Source organism: Nilaparvata lugens, chromosome 5 (genome assembly GCF_014356525.2).
Source record: "Nilaparvata lugens isolate BPH chromosome 5, ASM1435652v1, whole genome shotgun sequence".
Lineage (NCBI taxonomy): Eukaryota > Metazoa > Arthropoda > Insecta > Hemiptera > Delphacidae > Nilaparvata > Nilaparvata lugens.
Window position 1 is genome coordinate 4,335,220 of NC_052508.1, and position 27,868 is coordinate 4,363,087.

At 34.2% G+C, this 27,868-nt stretch overlaps 1 protein-coding gene across 7 annotated transcripts in view; it reads right to left on the reverse strand.

Moving 5' to 3' along the window:
• Positions 1 to 27,868, reverse strand: part of LOC111054374 (BAI1-associated protein 3) — a 291,489-nt gene that overhangs the window by 138,621 nt on the left and 125,000 nt on the right. For all 7 annotated transcript variants that reach the window (XM_039429756.1, XM_039429755.1, XM_039429753.1 and 4 more), the window contains exons 4-5: positions 27,332 to 27,503; positions 13,711 to 13,878 (exon numbers count right to left, since the gene is read on the reverse strand). In XM_039429756.1, the coding sequence (XP_039285690.1) occupies positions 13,711 to 13,878; positions 27,332 to 27,503 (340 nt within the window). The remainder of the gene's footprint in view (positions 1 to 13,710; positions 13,879 to 27,331; positions 27,504 to 27,868) is intronic.

Below are 27,868 nucleotides of genomic sequence, written 5' to 3' on the forward strand. Positions count from 1 at the left end.
AATTGTAGGGCAGTAAGTTATTGCTACAGTCGCTGCACTTTGTGTGCTCTGTGTTGTGTCAACCTTTTCTGCTCGCCTTGCCAGCCGTTTTCGGAATAAAGTACAAGTTACTCCAGATTGAAAAGTTGAAACCCAGCCGACACCTAGAGAATATATAAAAGATCTTTCCTGGAGAATATGTCCAGGTCATTTGTGAACAATCGTATAGTTTTTATCTGATGTGGAACATGATATTTTCTCCAGGAAAGCTTTTCAAATACTCTGAAAAGATGTAAAACGAAGAGGAGAGACAAGTGGGGAACGTGATACCTGGAAGAACACTACATCACATGTTTTTCAAATATAATGGAACCTGAATTACATTTATACAAAGTCGATATTTTAGGATGACGCATCAAGCCCATCACTATCAACCATATGTAACTCAAGTGTACATCATCGGTATTTAGGATGTCGAATAAACTATAATATGCTCACTTCAAAGAAAAAAAATAACATTGGAAGAGTAATCAGCGACTCGTTGAAAACTTGGGATTAAAACATCTACCAACTGGGAGAGATATGACGAGCAGAGAAAAAGTAGGGATATGACGGCGGCGATGTTACCGTGCTATGGCGGACAGCGTTCTGTATATTTTAATGAGTGTTCAACAACTTATACACACCTGATAAGTATACCTATTTTTTCTTTGAGAGCACTGCATCAACTGAGAGTGTTTTGTCAACTAAGCAACCGCACTTGTTTCAATGAGTATTCATCAATCTAATTGGCTAAACTGGTTCTCCATCTACCTCTTTGCTTCACATATCCTCCGAATTTGAAGATGTTTTAATTCCATGAGTATCACTGACAGTCATATTTTTAAGGTTCCAAGGGAATTTGAGATTTGGAAACTATGCTTGTTTCCTATCAAGGTATCACTCACCAAGTTTCCAAAACATTGAGAATAACTTGGTTTGAGGTGAGGTGGAAAAATTTTCGAGTCCTTCACAATCAAAATCTATATGATAGAAAAAACTGATGACGCTAATTTCGTACAAGTCAAACTGAGATTTTAAGCGTTAGCTCTGTCCGTTTGTATGTTTGCTGTCTATATTTATTCACAGGAAACTCTCCAAAAGTATTTTAAGCTCAGGGGATGAATGATAAAACAGTACAAACTCTTCTATTCGTGATGATTTCATGTATGGATTATTAGAGAGATGATAAATATCTAAAATGGAACTTAGTAAATTCTTAATTCAAGGCAAAAGATCATCTCTTATGTGAAATCTTCTAATGGACAATTTTCGAAGGATCAAAATTACAATTACATGAAATGCATTCTACCAGACCAGGAATAAAATTGAAGAAAGGCTACATTCATATTATCAACCCCAGCAATATACGTTCATCGAATAATCATAATCTCTCAACTTGTTCAATGTATCTTATACTCACGAATGACAAGTGACTAGAATCGAACTAGAACTCCACAGTCGATGTTATCCAAATTCTTCAAACAGTTTCTAGCCTTCTAACGAGCTGGCTTTCGCACTTTCACTTTCAAATCCAATCAACAACAATCGACACTGCAGTTCGACATTTCAGCGAACAATAATGTAGTTATCGGGATTTGGGACTGAGAGAGTGAGAGGCAAACAATGTTCTACTCTCTATTTAGCAGGGAGCGGTTTGTCAATATAGTGAGTTCCTTATAACCGACATGGACATTATACCAATGCTGACAGTACATAGTGGATCACACCATGGAGTACAACCAAAGCTATGCAGCAAATCACCGGTCTCAGGGGCACTATAGGCAACCCGCATCACACATATAGAACACTCACAGATCAACAGCAAACACAATACAGATATAGTTCTGTCTTAGTACTGCCTATATTGAGAAAGCTACCTTAGTACAGTTACTGCCACGGAAAAGGGAACTGTTCTTTCACTTCATTACTCTTTATTATTTTCTTATTTTAGTTATTGTTCTTTCCTTTGTGTTACTATCATTATGTACTGAAAGCTCCTGTTCTGAATTATGTGGAGTAAGTTGAGACCTGAGCTTTCAGCCGACCGAATATGGGCGTTGCCAGATTGTTTGCAATTGCCACATTCTGATTTAAGACCATGTGACTAATATATCCAATGTGACAATACTTCCTGCGTTACGGTACGTCTCAGCGTCTATCATTAAACATATTTCGAGTTTATTTTCCTTGTTTTTGTAATTTTGCAAGTTATTCAGTTATTATATGGTACGTTAGTGTGAAAATGGGCATAAATGTCCTAACTTTGCCAATTCATGAAAAAAGGTTATCCTATTCCATTTTACTACTGTAGTAGCATGGTCCATACTGGAATTTTCTTTTTCCTCTTTTGCTTCTTTCTTTTCTTCTTCTTCTTCTTCTTCTTCTTCTTCTTCAACTATATCTTCTTCTTCGTCTTCTTCTACTTCTTCTTCTTTCTTTTTCTATTGTTTCTCTTGTTTGCTTATGACATTCAAATCAAATCAAATCAAATCATTTTATTTTGCCATTTAAAAAAAACAAAAACAATCACAAATAAAGAGCGAATCAAAAAATTATGAATAATAAATTTAAACAAAATACAAGTTCAACTTAAAAATAAGAAAATAATAATACAAAATCATAAATATCTCTTTACATATGTAAATATAATTTACTTATTATATATGGCATCACCAGCAAAAGAATAAACTTTGCCCGCTGGTGACCGTTGCAAATCGAAAATAGTATAATAATATTTAAAATAAAAAAATAAAAAATCCTCATCATTTAGTCATTTCTGAGAATGAAAAAAGATAAAAGTGAATAAATTATAAGGGATACAATAAATTTTAATTTAAATAAGGTTTTCTATTGAAGTGAAATAGTTTGCAATTATCCAATTTTTTATATCATTTCTGGTATCTCTAGTTATATGTGTTAAATTAAAAGGTAATATATTTATAAACTTGCTGCTTAAATATATCAACTGTCTCTTAACTAGTGTACATTATCTTATAAGTTTCTTATTCTTATAAGAATAAGCATGTTCTTAACTTAAATAACATAAGCTTATTCTTATCTATAGAATAAGCATGCAGTATATATACTCTCTCTATGCTGTTACTCAGTTGATCACCAATTGATACCTCAAGATATTGCCATTGAAACCCAGCTTGACAGACATTATTGTCAGCCTGTTTATTGAGCTAGATTAATAACAGCGTTGTGGACCCAGTGTCAATCATGGCGCAACTGTTTGAGACATATAATAATATAATATGTCAAGTGGGGGATTCTGCAGGGACTTATTAACGTCTAGAGCTAATAACGTGACGCTATAATAGCGTGAGCGGTCACCTGTCCACTCGGTGGACAATCAAAGCGTGTGCTGTACTCATGCTGCCCCACCAAGTCACCTATTAGCATAGGGCCGTCACGTCAACACTCTATGGGGTCTAGCGTTGACGTTGATTCAAATAACTAGTTCGAGTTCATTTCAACTAGTTCAAATTTATCAACTTTGTAACTGTTCCTTAGCTGAAGCAGTTGTCGTGACAAATACATTTCAGATTTTTTCATGAATCATAGAGTGAATGGAATAAGTTGAGACTTGGCCCTCTAATAATCAACATAATCAACTACATAAAAATGAAGCTTAATAAATTTTCTACAAGTTTTGTTAAGTAGAGGTTTTTGATAAATCCGAGACTTTTCGAGATATTTATGTTCTAAAGTAATGCATTTTCGAAAAAACCAGTTTTTCTTCTATTTTTTCGCTCTTTCAAGTCTTATTAATTATCAACGATCGAAAGTGTTCTATTGATGTCAATAGAACACATTGTTTCCAATATATAAGCATGTAAGTAATAAGTGGAAAGTTCAACTTTCAAACCACCCTCACCCCCTCAGGACATGATGTAGGGGTTGAGATTTCTTATATGCTCACCTCCAAACTAGTCTCAACAAAGTTGCAAAGTCAAATTTGTGTTCCAAACATTCCCTCCAAATTTCATTGTCAACTGATCTATTGTTGCTGAACAGAGAATTTCACTCTCAACACTAAAACTGCTGTAACAGTCGTAGGGAAATGCGTGAAATAGTGGAAATATACATCAAATTGAAGATAATTTTATGCTCTATCAGCTCATAATCAGCACGGATTTTTTCATCAATCGTTCAAAAATTATAAGGCCAAAAAGATGAAAAAATTGAAGGCAGAAGTGTTTTTTCAAAAAATGTCTCACCTTCAAGAGCGGATATCTCAGAAACTATAAGAAATATGGAAGAAATGTAATAGACAAAACTTGTTGGTAATTTTGAAAGCTTCAATTTCGTACAGAAAATAAATATTTCAAATTGCATAGTTTCCGAGATATATGCAAAAAAAAAATGGTACTTTTAAAACACCCCCATTCCTTTAGCACAGGGGGTTGGGATGAGGACTTTTGATATGTTAATCCTCTTACTATCCTTAAAAGAGCTGTGGAATTGGAAATTGTGTTCCAAAGTTTTCCCCTTATAATATTCCGTTGACTGGACTATAGAGCTAAAAATGTGTCAGGGTTGAGGGTTCGAAGAAGACTTTTCTTCATAAAATTGGAAAAAATCGCAAAAATACGTTTTTCTTTTGGATATTATTTCACTCACATCTATAGGATGTCGAAATAAGTGGCTTACGATTTTCATAACAAAATAACTCGGAAAATGTCTCCTTTCTATTGCTGTCTGGATGATTTTTATGCGAAATATAGTTATTTTTTAATTAATTGTTTGTCAATGAGACATTTCAAGCTTAAAAACATGGAATTTTCTACATACTGAAAAAGTTTCTCCCTATAGATAAATAGCCAGTTGAAAGTAGCCGTAAGAACATATATTAGCCTCTCAGGAGCTACAAAATGAGGAGAGCTGTGTTTGTTACATAAATCATTCCAACGAACTGATTTTCTCTCGTACGAGGATAATCTCCAACTGCGATAAGCATATTTCTGTAACAAAATGATGCGATCCTTCAGTTTCAGGTGGATTCCGAATTCCGATACACCAGAAAATGATTCGAGAGGTGAACCCTCCATCGATAGCCATCGAGTTGTTAACCAGTAACCAGTTACAATATTTATATTTGGTGATAATTAGTTGAGTGTTAATAGAATTTATCAATACTAGGTTAAGGTTCATACTGCAGCAAGTTTTTCAACTGTTAAACTTTTGAGGGAAATATTTGAGTTGAATTGAATTGAAAGTTCGACTCTATAATACAGTATATATTATATGATAATGAGAGACCAATATACTGCGCTAACTGTAGCGGAGAATTTGATAGAGAGTAGTTAATTCATGGAAATGTTTCCCTCGAGAATAATTTTTAATTTCAAAGTCTTGATCACAGACGCCATCTGAAATCTAAAGTTAACATAGCTTCGAATTAACACGTCGATGGGTCAACTAGTTTATCGATCAATTCAGAAACAGTTTCTCTTGTTGAAGGCCCCAGGAAACGCTCGCTCATGCTCGCCGAGGCTTGATGACGCTCGCCAACGCTCGTCAATGTTTGACCAAGATTAAGCGGGTGATGGCTGGTGGAGGGGAGGGCGTTAACCGGCTGACAACCTGGTGACACCTACAGCAATTACTGGTGATTGCTTACCGCTCACTGCTACGCCAAATATAACTAGCCAACACAATGAGTGAGAGGATTAGCTAGGTAGCACAGAGAGGGAGAGAGATGTAGATAGATGTACGAGAGAGGAAAGTGAATGATGGGTAGATCAATGAAGACAGGTGAAGAGAGAGAGAGAGAGAATGACAGAGAGTGATCTAGAAAAACAGGGAGAACAGGGGAGAAGGAACAGTAGAATAAAGGGGAATAGAAGGAACAGTAGAAGGAAAAGAGAATAGGAAGAGGTGGTGTTGAAGGGAGAGATGAAAATAAGGAAGATATGAAAGAGAAGGCAGACGAGGAGGAGGAGGGAGGGAGAGAAAAAATTGATTGATTGATGGTCTCATTTAATATTGGCTTCTACAATTACATATAGCTTGTAGTACAGCAAAGTTTTATATGGATTTACATAATAATTATTAACTGTAAATAAATATTGAAATGCAGATGATATTAAAAAGGAAGGAAATTATTTTGAGATAATATTGTTTTGTACCTATCTTAATTAGTGGAGATTTGAGCATGTCAGTGTCCTTTATTTGGAATGAGAGAAGATAGGAGAGAGAAGGTATGGGAGGAAGAGAATGCAGATAAGAAAGGAGAGGAAGAAGGGAAAGATGAGAAGAAATAAAAGAAGAAAGATATAAAAGAGTTGAATAAGAAGGAAAGAAGGGTTGTAGCAAAGAATAAACTGCAAAATAGTACAGTGACAAAAGAGTGAAAAGAGTTAAGACTGCTTTTACTTATTATTCAATTGACTTACTTCATGGTATTACAAAGGGAAAGAATGAAGCATGTCGTAATCGTTCCATAGAAAAAGAGAACTTGAGAAAAATTAAATAATTGAAAGAGATAAGAAAGACTAGATGCGGATTCCTACATTATTAGTAAACGTGTCCGGTATTATAGTCCTAAAGGATCTGTTCATACTCGCTCGGACGGGCTGAGTGGCAATAGTCCTATTAGAACACAATCAGAGTTATATTTCCACTGTACCGGTCTTCAACTCTCATACTGATACTTGGGAATATGCCAATTACAAATAGGCAGCTTGAATTTCTTGTTATTAATCCAATAACATAGGAAATTGATAGGTATAGTGAAATCATTCTTTCATACTGTCGATAATTGTATGAGTTGCCAGAATTATTACCGGAAACTTGAAATAAGATAATTTTGAAACCTACTCTTACCTACCATTCATTTGAATTAGAGAAATTCTTCAGTTATGTCAGTTATATTATAACAATCTCTTATAGGAAATCACTCCCAGGTTATATGATAACATGTATTTCCAAATACATAATATATTGTCAATGTATAACCATATGACAAAGAAAAAACTACATTGCAAATACATCGTCAAATAAAAATTGGTTTGTTAATCACATTTTTTGAGACAAGAGTAACATTATATGATCAAAACTTGAAAAAAATCCAACAAGAATAAATTTGAAACTGTTGCATATAGATTGAGAATAAAAAACACAATATAACACTAGAATGCATGTCAAACGTTTTTAGAGTAATTTTGAAAAACATAGTGAGTTTGTTCAATGAATATCAAGCAGCAAGTATTAGAATATCCTGGATAAAAACAGGAATTCGTGTTGGAGTAAATATGTGACAGATCAGCATGACAGAGTATATGACAAAAACAGAAAGTGATAAGTGACAAAATGACAAGTGATAAGAAGTGACAAGTGCCGCAATGAAAACGCCAAAAGTGTCACAGCAAGTGTCATGAAAATTTCATTTTTGCTGACCGCTTTGTGACCCATGAAAGCTTTGATCACATAACTTTCAAAACAAAACATCATGTTCAGACCATGTATGAGTCCAGCAAAGGAATTTGATTAATGTTACTTTGTAAACTTGACCTAACGGACGATGACGCATGTGTAATTTGATCAAAAAAGTTATCGCACATATCACAAAAGTAGAAGGCTCCTGTTGAACGGCGAACACATCATGGTGAAGATACTGGTTATGATATATATCATATATTATGGTATGACTTATGTTCATTCATATGTTACAAGACTACTTGCATTATTATGGTGAACAATCACGTATTATCTGGTTCAGGAAGCCTGACGGTTCCTGTTGTGATAATGGTTGTGACATCAAACTGTTTAAGCAACTTTGAATAATTGCAAGGCCAAATACAAATTTCCATATTGTACTTGAGTAGTTCTCATCTTATATACGAGTACTTCTCACAGGTCCACATTGATAAACGAAAGACAAAGTGAAACCAAGAAATCATTTTGTCATGGGACAGTTATCAGAGTTCGTTATTATAATCTTGAAGAAGACTAATATAAAACCGAATGTAGGAAAGAAGGTATAATGTATCACAGTTGATAAGATTTCAACCCACTCTTTGACCGAAGTACAATGAGAAGACCCACCCAATACGGCTCATGACTGTTTTAACAGCTCACAAGGGGGCAACAGAAATTCCGATCATGTGCCGAGCATGACCTCATTGTAGTTTGGGGTGATATATATCTATATAATGGATATATCTATAAAATATAAACTGTATATTCCAGTATATATATCGACAAAAACCGCCAGGGAGCTGGCCAGAATCGCTGTGAATTGGCCAATTGGCCTTAAAATTGTTTATCAGCTCACGTAGTGGAAGGATTGTCCTTTGCACCCTTTCCCTTAACCACAATTCCCCCCCCCCGAACCAGACACCCCTATTCAGCGGTTTGTCATCGCTCACAACACTTTCTTTCCTTGGCTTTCAACACAGAAAAGAGAGAGGCATCTCACTTTATCGCTGTGGTATGAATTGGCCGAGCCTTCACCTCTTATTTCAGCACAGATGTTGAACTAGAGAAATGTTATTACTCAATTTAAAAGGAAGAACTGTGGTATACATTATCAACGATAAATCCGAAGCGAGAACCTATAAAAAACTGATTTCATCACGAAAATGAAAGTGTGAGGGAAATTATTGGAATTGAAGTTGGTGTTTTCTCTTGGATTTCAATTGATCAAGAAGTTACAACTTTATACAAGTACCGCTTTGAAATCTGTCGAATTAAGGCATCAAGGCGTCAAATTAGACATGATTGAAGCGGGAGTGGAGTTAAGCTTTGTGAATTGTATAATACTATTTAAATAACAATATAGCACACACTGAAAAGCTACCTAATCAAATTGGCATCAAGCTGAAATTACAGTATTCTTCTTTGAAAAGTATTTTTTGAAACGTTATTCAGAAACTATAGATAATGAGCAAAATATGATCAAATCAGATATAAGAATAGAATCACTACAACTATTGATATAAATAACTATGGGATAATATGTTCAATTGATCATGGTGAGCTCATAGAGATCACACAATGATTGCGAGTTCACAAACAATCGAATCTTAAAATTATGTAATTTCCTAGTAAGTCACCCAAATTATCTTACTGGAATCTTACTTAAATTATCATACTACAAATAGGAATAGCAATGATTTTCAATTGGTCTTGACCAACTTATTGAGATTAATGACTGTGAGCGTTCATTGGTTCATTGACTCTTAGAAACCGCTAGCAGGCATATCTCGATATGAAAGTATCTACAGAAATGATCTGGAGTATCTATAATCTTCATCGTACTGCAACTATAGCCCCAAAGTCATTTTTTATCAAGAATGTTGAAATAATTGATCATATTGACTGTGAGACGGTGATTATTAGTGCATTTCTCCCTAGTACTTCTCAAAACTAGGAATAATCACAGAGTGAATTCCAATAATTACTGTTCGAATTTCTTTCCATTCACAATAATAATTTCGATTTATCATATCCAGTGAATGTAATGACATTCCTACTGATCATATCACGGTGACCTATGAAAAATATTAGAAAGAATCACATTTCTGTTCAGAATCACCGCCATACTACGACAGTTCGACAGTAATAAGCAACAACATCCTGGTTTTGAGTGAATCATAACATGCTTTTCTGGCCGTCATCCTCTGTCTCTAACTCTGTCTCTCTCACTCTCGTACATGATGTAATCGAATAATATGCTCCGTCAATGCAATTTGGCAGGGCTAGCATCTAGCACAGCAGCTGTGAATCAATTAACAGACACGAGTGTGTTCTGACAGGAGCAAAAACCACCTGTTGCTCCTGCTGCTGTGGAAATGTCAACTAGATGCATGCAAAAACTCATTTTCCATGTATGCTAATGACCACTGAGCTGAATAACTTTTCGGGAGACAGCACTGATTGAGGCAACAGCGTTTTGTCAATATTTTTCTACATGGCTATTATATATCAACCTCATCAATAACCATAAAAAATATGCAGACAACAGAATTGGTTAAGAACTGTTGTTATAAGCTAAGGATAAACTAAGGTTAGGCTAAGTTAGACTGCACCTTAACAATATCTATTTATATCGTATTGTGTTGGATACTTTCAAAGATACTATTCCAAAGGTTTATCATTCTCATCAGCTATCAATGGTGATAAATTATGCTTGCCTGTGATATTATGTTACATGATAATGATATTAGTAGGTATTGACTAGTTCCAGGTTTCTTGTTTCTAGTTTCAGCCAGTGTTATCTCCAATAATTATTATTTAGCTCAACGAGTTAGTTATCCAGATTAGTAAATCTTGCATGACAGAGATTCAAGAGAACTCTGTACTGTAATTTCTTGGATGAGGAGCAATCACAAGCTAGTTCATTATTATAAATAGATAGATGAATGCCTTTTATTTACACTTCACAATATCAAAAGTGATGTGGATGAAATTGATGCAATTGCAGCCCCCTCTTCCACTTAACCAACAAGCCTAATTTATTAGTGACATCTCTACATCGACACACCTCCAAACAGAACTCTGTTCTCTCCAACCTGACAATAAGAGCACCTGGCTCTTTTTTCTGCCAGAAGGTGGCAGCAGTAGTTGGGTGGAATATTGAAGCTTGACTCCGGCTACTTTCTCCTGATTGGTTGAGACGAAAATGTGTCTAACTCCAAATTTTGACAATATATGGCAGCAGGTACTGGAAGAAAAATTAAAGCTTGACTTGAGACTCCAACTACTGTCAATACATTATCATGATATGCGGTATAAGAATCCTTGTCAATATTAAAATTCCATTATTTGCTCTATTTAGGCACCTGAAGAAGAAGAAAAATATATCTTTTCAATTTTTTTCCAGAGATTGTTTATTCTTCAGAAGCACGAGAATCCTATGATGCATTCTCTCGATTGCTATTTATTCATTAATAATTTACAATGCTATAATATGACAATAAATACTGATTTGAAAGATTCAACAGGCCCCAAGAATGCACAAAAAGATTTAATCCCTTATCTTTAAAAACAGTATCATGATAATATTGTGTTCATTACCCGATTAACATATCATTATGAGTTCAAAATAAGCACTATGCCAATAATTAATAACTTTATTGATGGTATAATAGGCTTATAAAGATTACAATGATGTTTTTATTTTCACACAAACTTCTCAAGATAACATTCCGCTATTAGAAAAAACAACCAGAAGTCAGATTTTTTTTCAATAAATGAATTAATCACTCACTGTCACAACCAAGAAGATGGCGGACCTGCCGGAAGATCTCGTTGTCACAGTGAGTGATTAATTCATTTATTGAAAAAAATCTGACTTCTGGTCGTTTTTTCTAATAGCAAAAAGTGATTCAATAATAAGCAGTTCGTGATAGAAAACAACATTGGAGAATAACATTCCGATTATTTTTCTCTATTATCCAATATTCTAAGTAAGAGATATCAAACTGTTTCAAATTATCTTGATTCTAAACGAATTTTTATAAGGAACTTTGATGTTCTCATACAATTTTCACTCGAAAAAATAAGCCAAAGCTTGAATTTCTTCATCTCTTATTCAAGAAATAGGATACTAAAGTTTAGAATAATCTATAACTCTTGGCATAAAATACCATGATTCTATATAAACACTCCCACAAATATATTATTATATACTGAGATCATTTTTCTGTCCTCATTAAGTAAAAGCATCAACTTTCTCCACTATAATGTAGGAGAAGATTATAATGTTTATAAAAATCTATTACTGTTGGCATAAACTGCACTTTAGATATCAATCCGACATTAGAAGAAGGATGTGAGAAATAGTAGTAAGATACTACGCCAATGCAAGAAATAAGCCCACAATGTTAAGACTAATCTATTACTGTTGGCATAAATTACACTTCAGATACCAATCCTACTATTTGCCTGTTCAATCCGACATTCCAAACAAGGGAAACGGAAAACGCGTTCAGCCGAGACATCGTCAGTCAAAATCGTTGCAATCCATTAAGATGATTGAATAGTCTTATCTGCGAATCAGAGCCGTCTTTAATCAATGAGAGCGGCGATGGCGGCGGCGGCAGCAGGAGATGATTTATTGATAGTCTGATAACAGCAGACGTTAACTGACAGTTACATGGAAGCATGCTTTTTAAGAATACAGCCAATTTCCTTCGGGCCGAATTAAGAATGTATCGAGCGCTCAGAACTCGCAGATACAGAGCGACAGATACATGAAGTGAGGATGAAAGAGAGAGAGAGAATGAGAGTGAGAGAGTAAATGATAAGGATATTTGAGTGGGTGAGCTGATAGAAAGCTAGGGAGAGCTGACAAGTCTCTGGAATCCTCTTGTTTTTCTCTTGTTATTTCTCATCATCAATATCGTCCGTTAGGACTACTATGTAAGACTGTACATCACTATAATCTGGATCAAGAAGTAAGCTATCCTCTGTGCTTCTATTTGGACAAGTGATTGAAAGATTTTGGAATAGTGAAAGCATATGTTTTCTAACCTAGTGTCATCCTTGAATGACCAGTGTTATGGCCATTCCTTGTACCTATATAACCTTGAAATTCTCTTAATTGCAACACTATTTCACCGAGATTATTCCATAGCTGATAAAGTTCCTCATCCAAATTTTGAAAATCATCTAAAGATTACCGAGGTATTTGCATATTTTTGAAGTGAGAACCTTCTTCTGTACTTCTAACAAATAAGGATTACAGAGTAATCGGCTATGAAGTTCATAACAAAACTTATCTTAAAACTCGATGTACAGTCACTACTTTCGAAACTAAAAGCACAATCTATATCATATAACTCTTATTAAAGATGAGTTACTTGGAGCCTCTTGTTTGCATTTTTCACTGATGAAAATCTTGTAAATATAGTCTGAGACCTAATTCAAGTCACATTAGAGTATCCAAGTATCTACTTGAAACAAGGGCTGAGAAGTTTCTGATTTAGCAATACTAGAGAATTTCTCATTGAGAAATCATTTCAAATCAAATCAAATCAAATTTTATTCACAATTTCAAAAAAACAATTTAGGGTCCTGCCAAACCTGTAGGTTTTTCGGCGGGTGCCCAATTACAAAAACAATATTAAGAACATAATTAGGTAAGTTTACTAGGAATTTTTCCACTAAGATATTATTTCATCAAATTTTTATAATTTTTACTACATGAAAAATTTATGAGTGACAGTTAAGGGTTCTGCATGTTGTTTCTATCCCAATATTGCTACAATTTGTGATCATTGTTATAATGTGAATATGACGGAGTTTTCAATTCGGTTGAGTCTCAATTCAGACTATTGTGCTCAACAATACTAGAGAATTTTTCATTGATAAATTACTTTTCTGCTCAGATATTATTATTCCATCAAATTTTTATATTTGTTACTAAGCTATCAACTGTTACAACTCTATCAACTGCCGAACTGTAGTATGTTGTTTCATAGTATCATCAAGGATTTCAGTTGGAATTTCCTATTCATACTTCATAACTAGACTATGTAAGGCTCATCTAGAAGATTTATCTTAGATGAATATTTCAGTAAAAAGTAAGAATCTTCTATCTCCTATACTTAACTAAATGAGAGTCATGTTCTATCTTCTTTACTCAACTGAATGAGACTCATGTTCATAAGATATGACAATGAAAATATAACAGACAAAAACCAGAGCCATAGATTTATTCGAAAAAATATTTCTCACCTTCTCCTCACTGGCGATAGCGAGATACCTCCGATGTTGGTCGTGCGATATGCTGAATGCCTTTTGTGCATACGAATAGAGATCCTCCTGGTAATGCGAGAACTGACCACTGGAAGCGCCTACCTTGTTGGTAATCGTGTACAGTACCTCGATGTACAGTTGTTCCAACTGAAATAATCAAAAAAGAATGTATAAATATCGAATTTATTCAATAATTTTCATTCATTGACATCCTGGACTTCTTCAAATATTATGAATAACCTCAGTGGAAATTTTTTTTATTTATTTATTTACAATGCAAATAACACTAATGTAGTAACATTGAAAGATAGAATAATAAGGTAGTCCCTGTGCTATTTTTCTTCCAAATTTATAGATGACAAAGTCCAAGATAAGGTTAGAATTTCACGTAAATTAAAAACATAGTACAAAAAATATAAAGTAAAAATAAAAAAATCTCATGGAAATTGAAAACCTATAGTAGAAAATAAAATCATTTAGATATAGATATTGATCGATAGGCTCGCTAAAACTAATGGCAGTTACTGAAGCTGTAATATTGGATCAATTAAATGCGGTAGATGCGCCAGAAGGTTCCTATATGGGCGTATCTATTCTAGCGTTCCAAATCAATTTGTATTTTCAAGTAATTGACATTATACATTATACATTAGACATTACTTAATTTCAACCAAACGTTAATTCACATTCCTGTACATATAGGTCAAACTAATATGAGTCAAACATAACACATACACGAGTCAAAATAGCATGCATGATTGATGTTGCAAGAAAAAACATTAATATCAAAAACATAAAGCATGACACATATAATATTAGACTTGGAATAGGGGAAAAAGTATTTTGTTTTTCAAAAGTTGAATGAATCATTGTTGTAGATTATAGGATGAATGGATAGAATGATTTGTGGATTTAAATGAAATTTTTTGTGATTGTGAAGGAAGATTTTTGTTTGGATTTGTATTTTTAAATTCATTAATCTGTTAAATTCAAAATTATTGTAGTACATACATTTTTTGGACTCAAAATAGTATGTGAATTAAGTTATCATTTACATAACCTCTAGACTGTGTATTCCAAATTAAGGTTTAAAGCAGTTTAGGGCGAATGCATGTTGTTTTTACCTGCATTGTATCTATTGTCTATGAATAAATGAATAATATCTCACCACCTAAATTCAATCTCAAATACTTCATTACAGTAGTCCCTGTAGTTTAAGATAAATTTATTCAAGTGGAACATTCTTGAACATTCCTCTCATAAAACGAGCCAGAATACTTTCAAAACAAGAATTGCGGAGATCATTGACCGTTATTAAACGAAACGAAGGTAACGTGCGGCTGGCTCGTTGCCAGGCTCAGTAAAGTGCCATAGAATGAATTTATCCGATAGTGGAATCTCAAATGAGACCTCCACACAAAACAGGCTGTCTTTAGGAGCCGGTAAACATTTTGGCCGGGAACATAGGGGCGTTTAGGGATAGCAATACGTTTTCCTAGCTTGAATAATACAATCGTTCTCACCCTTTACGCAAACATTTGAGACCACATGAAGGAGAACCGCTCTTTGTGAGCCAATTTCCAAACAAAATGCTGTAAACTGCAAACTGCGATCACAATGTCAACCTCCCGACAAACTCAGTTTAAGCTCAGTGTAATACACGAGCATAATCTCTGTTATTTGATGCCTTCCAATTGCGTGCATAATGCATGCTATTTAGGGATTCAGAATATGTGCGTATGCATAATTTATGACTTTGAGTTTCCTACTTAACCAAAGGTATGAAAAATGGTGATGCATAACTGGCTTAACACACATCGATTTTTGGACGTTTGATTTTTCGCCGTCCTTATGAATTCTATCAGATTAAACAGATTATGCTTGTCAAGTTCCCTTTAATCCAATAGAAGTAGGACGGTAGAATAAGGACGGTAAAAATCTTACATCGAAAAAACGATGTGTGTAGCTGGCTTAACAGATAGGATACATTATTTATTATCCTTCAGTTTGGTTAAGTTGCATAGCTGGTGCTTAACTGGAACGAATGGTTATCATGAAACATTCTAAAATTGAATAATAAAACATAATATATTATAAATAATTAATGTTGATTCTCAAAATATTGTGAAGCATCCTATTGTTTACAACAATAAAGTGAGTTATTATTGAAGACACTTAATCATTTTAGAAGTTGTACTCCAATTATCAACCCAACCTCTTTTAACCATGACTTTTTTGTCGAATACCACTATCAATAAATTACCATACAGTAAACCTTCAGTTACAATTCATACAACTGATTTCATAAAGGGTTTAAAAAATTTAGACTCATCAATAATTAATGAGTGTATTATTTATAATAATTATTATTGGTGAAGAATCTGCATTCTTCCGGTGTAGCTTTTCCAAAATAAGCTGTTTGGACGAATCCTATCGCGTATTGTATTAAAAATAGGCTACAACTATATGAGATGGGATAGATAATGAAAATTATCAAGAGAATTCCGAAGTTTTTATATGCTCAGAGTCATAGAATGTCTATTCTCTGTTTTGAGTGATTCATGCATTAATACTAGATAATCCAAGTTGACTGTCTCGACAGGAGTCTATTCTTTACATACACTAACTGATAGAATTTTCAGATAAATGTTTGAAGATTTTTTGGATAAGTAATCGATTAGGCATCTCCCTTCATCTCCATCATCACTCTTTTGTTTTGCTAAACACATGAATAAAGGAATCTGAGACTATCCAGCAGTGGAATACTACTATACCAAAGTTAGTAGATAGTCTGTCTACTAACGTTGCTACTATACTACTATCACTATCATGACTACTACTTGAGTAGTACTACTACTTTCTTGACTCTACTATCGTCAACCATCCAATCAAATTTTGAAGCTTAAATTTCTCACTGTAACCCACTCTAGCTGCTACCACATTATAATTTCCGTGGATGATGAGCTATGGTCCCTGTTAATATTTTATATATATATATATATATATATATATATATATATATATATATATATATATTTATGTATATATATTTATGATAATATATGTTAAGAATAATTTTGAAATGGATTTCAGATCAGCGGCCGTTTAAAGGTGCCGTAGCTTGAGGGTTATTCTTTGCAACTATAGAGGAATATCATATCTAGTTCATTCTATGAATTATTCTACTGAATCCATTCAATTGCAGAAAAGAGGAGCATCAACATTTCGATACATAAAGAGAGACTTTATCAACATGAGAACGAGGAAGAAATTCAGCTGCTCAACATGCAAGAAATGAGAAGACTTGCGGATGAAAGCCGCACGAATTAGTTTAGTACTTAGTGTTCAAATGGAGGTTCAAAAGCAGAGCATCCTTGAAAAGTACCATCAATTCAAACCAATAAAGAAAACTGAACCAAGGGATTTCACCTCCACAAACAATATTCTTATAAATTTAAATCAAAATAGAAGAGCTTATTAGTCTCTAACTAGGTCATATGAAAATCATGGAAGAAAAAACATATCGAGTTGAATTTTTCTCCTTGGAATCTACGGAATTCTAGAATAGAGGACATGGTTTGAAATCTAGTTTGTAAGTTGTATTGTTATTTGTTTAGCGCACTAATTGCTCAAGTTGTCAAATGTCAGAGCTCAGCTGAATTGAATGCAGCCCCACTTGATACCAGGTCAGGTCCTACTTGAGTTAATTGGCCAACTCTGAATGGATTCAATTTATCTCTCAACAGCTCAAGTTTTAGTCCGGTAACAATCTTCACAGGAACTAAACTCGGTTTAAGAAGATTGGCATGCTGATAGTGCTATCCTGAGAAGCCTTGAGAAAATTTTTCTTTCCAATCAGTTTGATGATTGATGATAATGCGTAATGCTTATGGAAATCATCAAAAAGACTTGAAGATCGCACAATCACAAACTTATTTAAATATTGAAATACTGGTTTACACTATTGATCAATCAGATATTTGTCAATCTCTGGACTATGGTAATTGAAAACTGAAGTATGAAGTAGGTGAATGTACGATATTGAGCATTATGCATTATGATTGGTGGATGAATTGACTTAGATGATAGGCCACTCCCACAATGAGCACTTCATACTAACTTTACAACAATGGCAATTCATGAAATGATTATTGCAAGACTATTGATCAATGTTGATAGTATGTTTACGGATAAATCAATTGTCTCTTTCTGATATTTAGTAGAGGTCAATCTAATTGTCAATATTTATTCTATACTTTTTGTTGAAATTCAATAGCATATTTCTTAAAAAAAAAATTCCAGTGTTCTAGCTTCCAGGGATTGAAGTGCTGTAGCTTCTACCAGAGATGAACTAAATAATTTAGTTTTCTTACTCTATGCTTCTACCAGAGGTAATTATATTCATCGATCTATGTATCCAATCAGGTTACCTTAGCTCCTACCAACTCATATCATTTCATAATACTCATGCCATTATAAATTTTAATCTATACAGAAAGGCATTCCGCTACTGATATTCAGGTCTTTTTCAATTTAAAATTTGGAGTGACTGTGAATGGTCAACTGCTAGCTACTAGATAAGGACGTAAAGTGGATTTTGCCAGTTGACATTCACTCTAATCCGAGATCAGCGAAATCCCGTGCAAGTGAATACAACCAGCTGACTCAGATAAGTCGGAGCAGCCCAGCTTCAGAGTCCTTAATACCTTCAAATGTTTAGCAATGGAATTTCAGATTTCAGAAGAGTATACGTATAAATGATAAGTGCTACGTGTAGTCAACAAATGCTGAAATGCAAAAATGAACATGAAGATGGTCTCAATTTTATGTTGAAAATTGTTTGACAATAATTGAATAATGATAATAGTTCCTTCAAACTATACAGTTATATAGTATATTGCTATATACGAATTGTCAAACATAAATTTGTCCTTCCCTTGCCTCCAGAAAGAAAATAATACAAATGATAATTTAGTTTCAAAGAACTGAATTGAAATTGAATAAAATCTGAAGAACTGCAACTATTCTTGCTAATCTTCATCTTCGATACACACATTCCCCACTTCAAGAACAGCATCATTCCAAAACAATTATCTCCTGTTTCCTAGCTTTTTTGTGTAAACTATTTGAACTACGTTATAATTCATCTCTCTTCAGAGGAAAAATTCGTATTCCTCGATATTTAATGCAACTTCTCCATGAAGATTCGGTTCTCTCAATGATTGTCAAGACATTCAGCAAGAGAGAATAAAACGCCTTTCAACTACAGACTTCTGTTTCTAACATATTTCCAGTCATTGTTCGAGAAATGAGAAAGGGTTGAAAACAATAGTGTTCTATTCTTTCTAGGGTTGATTTTCTCCATCGACTGGTGGTCCATCAATGTGTTTCCTTCTTGAAAAATCGAACTTCCCACATCATATTATCATCTTCTAAGTTATATAATAAGAGAGAGTAGGGTTGTGTTTGTTCGTTTGTTCGCATCAAAACATGTCAACTTGTGGATTGCATACCGGAAAAACGGGAATGATTTAGATCTCCAAATTTTGCACATAGATTCTAAAAATATCAATCTCGTGCACTTGGAAGCCCAAATTTCAATTTTCCTCCTAGATTTTTCAGAATTAATGTTCAAATTCATCTATGCTACCGTACATGAAGTTCCTAGGCTACATTGTTGAGCCCTAAGTTTGTTTTCTTATGATGAGGTTATAATGTTGTTACAAGACTATAATAATTTTCGAACCGCCGTGTAGCTCAACGGTAAAATGCTAGCTTAAGGAGCCGTGGTTCCTCGGTTTGAATCCCGATGCTTCCCAATTTTTTCCCTCGAAACGTATTATTATCAATTATTTTTCGAAGGAATTTGTTTTCATTACAATATTGGTCTTGGATTTTATCAAATAATTATTTTTAATGTAAAACTTTGCCACCAGTACAAATGAAATGGACATAGTCTTCATGCTGTAGGCCTATGATTGAATTTCATAAGAAAAACATGAATAGATCACAATAAAATAGATCGCAGTGAAACGAGTATTTTAGGTATTTTATTTGGAATTGGGAAAACAAAAGGCTGTCTGATTCAAATTGAGGAGGATCCTAATCGAACTAAAATTTATTGATGTATTGGAAAAATCAATATGATTCTGTGAGGTTTTCAAGTATCAGGTATTCATCAGTTTTCTATACTATAATAAAGGAAAGGACTGGCTTATACACGTAAGGAATAGGGAATTATGTTTGACGCATCATCACGTCTGAAATATACTCAACTGATTAATTTGAAATTTTGCATATAGATTCTTAAATAACCGAGGATGGTTATTTATGCCTATTTACAGTTCTTCAAGATTTCATTACGTCAAGTTTTCAATTTGTCATGCTTCCAGTTGTTGTATAGAAGCAGCTGAACATTTCTTTTAAAAGTACACTACATGATAGGTATGATTGGGGATCCTATTCGAATAAAAATAACTGATTTTCTGTCGCATCAAAACCGCACCGATTTCTGAAACCGATCAAAAGTTATTCTCATTCAAAGATACTGATAAGTCATCCATCATCTTTACTATAATAATGGAAAGAGCTAGCTCATACACGTACGTGATGTAGGAAAATTATGCTTGACACATCATCACGTCTGAACTACTGGACTGATTGATTTGAAATTTTGTATAAAGATTCTTCATTAACCGAGGATGGTTATAGGCCTATCTTCAAATTTCGGATTTTTAATTACGTCAAGTTTTCATTTTGCAGTTTTAAAATAGACCCTTGCGAAGCACGGGTTACCTACTAGTTATCAATAATGCAGAATAAATGGGATATTGAAAAAATGATCATGCCAATGGAGCAGGAGTGGAGTTTTGTCAGAATGTACCACACTTTGCTCAAATATTATTTGTTATCACAATCAAAAGATATTGCAATTTTTGCACCATTGACTGCTATGAGGCATGAATGGTTTTTGCTGGAGCCGCATACTTCTGTGCGAATACATCACAATCTGTCTATAAATCGAAATTAGTCGTCAGTGATAAATTTTGAATTAAGGCAGCATTCTCGATTCTATTCTAATTCAGGCGATTGAATTCATAATATGAACTGTGTATGGTTGAATGTATCAATAAAAAGCTCTAGACAACTCTTGACGAGGCTTGACTAGACACTCATTGAAACCCATCCAGTTACTGTTGACAATACTTTCCCATTTCATAATTAAATATTGATAATAGATTCAACATTCAAGATTCTATACTAATGCAGGCAATTAAACTCGAGACTAGGTATCTCTCTGATTCAGAACCATTAATCTTCAATCACAACCAATCACTGAATTGATATTCAATTGATATATTCAACAGGAAAGATACTTCTTAAACTCGGGTGATTTGATCCAAATCGAAGACTAATTCGAACGAGACTACATCCCACTCATTCGAGCTACTCCGTTCCAACAACAAACACTCTCTTAATTAATCTTCAATAATATTAATCGATCCAACACTCACGCACAAACGATCAAACAAAAGTGAATAATTCCAAATCAAATTTGCTACTGCTGCTTTAGGACAAATATTTGCAGCGCTTGTTCGCGAAACTGTGCTGTGCTGGAGTTGTAGGCGCCTGCAGATTTCGTGTTGATTTTGTGAATCGTTCACTGACAGTATTTGCTCAATCGAGCCGACTAATCTGCCGCAATTGACAAAGGTTGTTCATGATTGTTGATTCATGATTTCTACGCAATACGCTGTTGTGATATTCATGATTTATGACTGTTGATTCATGAATTCTATGCAATACGTAGACCTAGTTGTGGTATTAACTGCGGATGTGACAGGACCACATTTTCCGGCACAGTTTAACTATTTTGATTCTATTTAAATGATATTGTTACGGTGCAACTCATATACATAATATAATGTACTCATATACATGTATAGAGGAAGTTGGGATATCAACCTGGCAAATTCGATGGAATTTCTATGTAGTAGTGAAGATGATATTGAGGTAGATATAGAATGTGTTTATATTGTACTCATACTGTCCTATACTAGGATTAGAAGAATTTCTAATTCTCAAAACAATAAATTCATTGGAAAAACAGTTACTATTATCTGTGTAATTAAATAAATTGAGACTTTGAGAAAATAAACATGTTGCCAAATTGTGCGGAATTTCAATCTTTCCAAGTAAACTTTTAGTTGAGCAATTTTTGGTAAATTGAATAACTTTTTCAAAAATTGATATTCTCAGAGAATTTTTGCTTTACTATATCAACAATACCATGAAAAATCCATCCTCCGAATCTCATGGATTTATATCTTACCGAATTTGAAATGTTTTGTCCCAAAAATTCAAACTTCAGCTGCTCATATCTCAAAAAGTAATGATCAGAAAAAAAGTTTTCCTGAGAAAACTTTTTCATTTTGATAGCTTGATGATATACAAATAGAAAAACTTTGATAAATATCACGAGTAGAAAGATTATTTTTAGCCTTTGCACAGCCTTAAAGTAATTTATACCAAGTTTAAAATTTGAAGTATAATTAAATTAAATTATCATAACTCAGTGAAGTCGTTGTATGACAGGAGTTATTAAATTACTTATTTCCCTACTGGAGAGGACGACATCAGCTCACCAGAAATACAGCACAGGATACACGAGGCGAAATCCATTCCACATCTTTAAATTTGGGGAAAATCTTCGCACGTGAGAGGATCTTCAGTGCTACGAATTTGTGAATATAAATGAAGCTAGCTCGTCGAGGGTCATAATTAAAAATCAAGCTTGATTTAGACTTACTTGCGCAATTGATTGATTAAAAATGAGGGAAAGTCTTATTAAAACATTGATGAGAAATAGATGTTTAAGTATTCACAGAACAAATATTTATCGATATTTAATTTACTCTATATGCTCATATAATATTTTTTAATATCAGTGATATATAAAAGAATTACCAGAAGCTCAAAGTTCCTAAGATGATTTATTTTATCTAAATTCCACTGACGGTCATACTCAAACCCTCAGATATTTAATTTTTGATATTGTTGGAATACAGAATTATGCTTTTCATTCGACAAGCAAAAGCAAGTCGACAGATTGAGCCATATAAATATATATAATATATGCTGATAGGAAAAATACGAGATTTATTAATCGATGCTAGTAAGCATAGTAAGATTTTTCAGTGAGCTATCTGTGATATTTTCTTTCTTGCATACTTTCTCATATTGTTTTTATATTTATCGTTTCATATTTTATTATTGCTCGTTGGATATATATTAGTGTACATTGTATATTTTATTTGTTAAATGATGTACCTTTCATTTATAATCCAGTCTCCATGCATGACCAATCTTGTACTAGCATAATTTATCGTATTGACAAATTAATAAAATTTTCAACCAACAATATTCTTCATCGAATTTGTTTGATACATCAGCGATATACAGCATTGATCTTAAAATCTTCAGAAATATTACGTTTTCAAGATTTATTTAAATGGTTCAACATAATTACTGAAATCGAATTGACTGAAACAAAGGGTCGTAGAATTAAGTTGTTGAAGCAGTATTACAAATCAATGGAAGGTATAAGGAATTCTAACCAAATACCGTCTTCGATCACACTCGGTATTATCTCACACTGCTGAACCCTTTGTCAGATGGTAGCGAGTTGAATTGGTGTCGGTACCATATTGTCTTGTGCAATATTTCGAACTCTTATATTTATCTATATCTTCAGCATCTATAATTGTGGAGTCAATCAGATCAGCAGTAAGAATTGCAGATTGATAAAGTTTGCAGCAATTGATAGCAGAATTTTATATAAGCTCCTTGAAGAGCTGGTAAGAACCATATGGTATTTTTTATTTCAGCAGGCGCAAAAATATAAAAAATATTCAAATCTCATTAGCTCTACCGACTACTGCCAGCTGGGCACATGTAAGTCAAATACGGCTTTACAAAGTTTAGAAAAGTACAAAAATGTTTCCATACTAAAACGTTTACAATAAATTTTCAAAAAGCCTGTCATGCAGTTCAAATTTCTAGATTTCTTGATCTATTTCCACTCCAAAAAGAGGAAGATCGTTACTGTAAAATTAATATATACTAGCGTCAGGCTCGCTCCGCTCGCCATATCCGTCTAGCAAGGGGCTCCGCCCCCTAGACCCCCGACTGGATCGTCCAAAAATGAGATCAGCGGGCTCGCTTCGCTCGCATGCATGTAGCCCTCAGCGGAACCTCTGTACCTAATTCTGGACCCCCGACTGGATTATCCTAAAGTGAGATCAGCGGGCTCGCTTCGCTCGCCTGCATGTAGACCTCAGCGGAACCTCTATACCGAATTTGAACGTATTATGACAATTTGATCTCGAAAAACACCTGTTACTATATCAGCGTATCTTTGGCGAACAAAATTCTTCCACCTCAGCTGAACCTGTGTACTGAATTTTTTTAATATAATTCCATCAATTAATGAAAAAGGTGAGGAAACGCAGAAAAGCTGAGAAAACGCTAATATTGGGCGTATATTTGGCGTTATTTCAAATTCCTTCTAACACAACATTATTGCACCCCAGCTGAGCTTCTGTAGTTAATTTGAACATTTTCTGTTTATTTGTTCTCGATAAAGCTGAGAAAACGCAGATTTTGGGCGTATCTTTGGAAATTTTTCCAAATCCGTTCTTATTGCGCCTCTAAAGGGCCAACTGAACATACCTACCAAATTCGAACGTTTTTGGTCCGGTAGATTTTTAGTTCTGCGAGTGAGTGAGTGAGTGAGTGAGTCAGTCAGTCAGTGAGTGAGTGAGTGCCATTTCGCTTTTATATAAATATATAGATAGATTGATGATTCGTGAAGATGAGAATGGAGAAACAAAAATTGTTCTGTATAATTGTATAATACATATATTAAATCTCACTTAAAGATCTCATTTATTCTATCATTATAATTGATAATTTTGAACGATGAAGTAGTTATATTAAAGTCAATTTTCAACAATTTAGTGTTTAAAATGCTAATTCTCCCGTTAGGTCGGAATTCAGATAGAAAAGTCAAAGTTGTACAAAGTTCAAGAAAAGTACACAGAAAAAGTTGTTGCGTGAAGGTGAGTTCTTTTTCTGGGACACTTGTGAGCAGCTATGGACGCTGTGTTTTCTCCAACAAAACAGGGTCTGAGAATTTCATTGGCTTCGTCTCTTGCACCTTGAGAGTTTCCCTCTTTCTTCCAAAAATTTTCTACTCATTCCCTCTTTCTCCCTACAATGTCCTCTCCTACTCTTTCCCCCTTCCACTCACTTATCTCTCCCATCACCAACTGTTGTGAGAAAGTTTTTTTTTGCGAAATTTATCAACCGACCGACCCTCGCAGATGGCTGGCCAGAATTATATAAAAGTTGGTCTGAAAATAGTAAGAAGGCGAAAGTTTGTTCAACAGAGCTCCTTGCTCGCTCTCTGAAGAAGATTCCCGGTCCTACTCTCCTGCCATACAAAGGAAGATGTGAATGAAACATTCAAGTTTCTTCTCGATGACCTGAATCCGGAATTGCAGCTGCGGTATTCTAATGAATCGAGCTATTTTTTATGTTTCCATTTCCTAAATGTCATAGTTCTTCATAATAATCTACATAGGTTACATCCAGATGTCAGGTTATTTCCAGTGCTTGAGGTTCTGATATACTGACAATGAAAACTAACTTGATATACTGAGTTGTCAATAACAAATAACTGTTTCTTGATGAGTCTGAAGTCGTTGACTTCCACTAGATAAGATACTATTCTCCAATTGAGATAATTCAATTCAAATCGAAGAAAATTAATTTTGCACAAGTAAAGGGGTGATTCATAATATCCTCCTCCTATTCATTCAAAGTTTGAATTTTCAACCTTTCTTTACTAAACTACAAGTTGATCATTCACATCAGTTATGTTGACCTCCATGAAGAGATATAGGGGAACATCCTCATGAATTCCCTCATTCCAGTTATAATACACTCTAGACAAGGAAAACTCAGCAGTTTAATCAAGTTTTTAAAAGATAATAGCTCTGACCTATTTGATGTGATTACACATTACAGTGTGATGAAAGTATAGGCAATACTCGTACAAGCCGTACAGCAATAAAAAGCTCACTTTTAACACGGAAACCACATAATAGTATATTTCGCACCTAGGGTCAAAAATGAGACTTTTCCGGCTCGAAATCGGTTTTCAAGTCCGAGGCCGTATGCCGAGGACTAGAAAAGATTGAGAGCCGGAAAAACATTTTCGCCCATGGTGAGAATGTTATTTTTCGCCACACAGAAAAATAAACAATATAAATATGAGAATAATTGTTTATTAGGCACTTCCAAAAACAAAACAGGAAGGTCATAGCTCTAGCAAATCTGAGGTAATCTGAATATCAGGAAATTGTCCAAGTATTTTTATTTTTTATTCTGATTTGTCTAAATAACCTAAAAGATCATGTTCAATTATGTAAGAGGTTGAGTTTATACTTTTTATTCTTCCAAATGACAATAAGATGATATTATCATAAATGTTTTGATTCTTGAATAATAAACACAAATAATGAAAAGTTTTTTGATCAGCTGTTTTAGCACACTTGAAATTTGGCCAATCTGAATGTCAACGTCAACAATGCTTGTTGTCGTTGACTTCGGAAGTTTAGGTTAGAAGTTCTATCCTACTCTGAAAATCGAATTTGAATAGTTTATAATATATATCTTATCTGTATTTTATTCATCCAAATAGAATGATAGTATCTTATTGCAGAATACTTATTCAATTCTAGAAGCATTAAACTGATTCCGTTTCATAAACCATTTTATAAACACGTTCACATCAAATCAGAATCAGCTGACTTCAAGGTTATTTTACAGCCCTAGGGCCGTAAAACTTTTACCGGCCTGGTCAGAAAACAATCATTTTCGGCCTCCATATGACGCACGAAAACCAGCTCATTACATCCAAGTGGGGCGAAAAAGAATAAATACTCCCTTATGAAGTATTCATTGCAAAAAAACTTGAACATACTCATGACATAGTGAAGCAGTGAATGTAAAAGGTATCTGAGAGTGTAGAAAAGTAATACATGTACCTGATTTTCTCCACTGTAATCTAACTTGTACCCTACCTTCGCCGCTCCATTATGTTTTAATCCTACACAGAAATATGATATAAATGAATTCTGATCCATTGATGTGATGATCTTGTTGTGTGACAGGAGTGAACACGGATACTAGAATACATTCTATTATCCGTGGAAGTGAGTATGAGTTCTGCAGTGGGATCCCGAAAAGTTACACCACTCTATAAAATAAACCTGTTATTTAAAATAAACTTTCTTCAGTTGTATGTCGTCTATTACATTTGAACGTGATTAAATATTGATTGAATGCCTCGAGAACCAATTTATCTAGGAGCAAATGACGTCTTTCATTATCGGTGAATCAGAGTTAAATTGATTTAATAAACGTACGTGCAACCGGACCTCAAACCAGACCTCAACCGAACAACAGATTTTTTCCTGGTCCATTAAGACATTTGAGTAGGTTATTTGAGATGCAAAAAGTGATGAGCTCTGACCTCTTTGGTATGTATGCGGTGTGAGACTGGAGGCTTGACGCCGACCGACGTCTCGGGAGGGGGAGGCTGATCCTCGTGATGGCTGTCTTTCATGGTCAGCAATCTCCTGTTCTCCAGTTTCCAGGACAGTGCTGTGAAACTCTCGAAAAACGAACCATCTGTTTCCTGCACACTGCAACAAACAGAAACATAATGTTTTACTCAACGGAAATGTACTGACGAATTGATCTATACAGTTACTCAAAATACTGTATAAAGAAGGAAACCTTGCCCAGCTAAAAATTAATAATGATAGAATTGATTTTATTTTGAATTTATATTCTAGCAAGTTTTGTATATCGTATGATTTTGTATTTCAGTTGTATTCCGACCAAGGAATCAATAATAATCAATAAGTCATTGGTTATAATGTTTTAATGATCATGACTATTTCGATTATTTCAAAGAACCCAGTTTTTGAAAATGGAATTTTGGCTGGAGCAATTTTAACACATAAGTCCAGATTTGTATATGATTCGTGCTCCTGGATAGGATGAA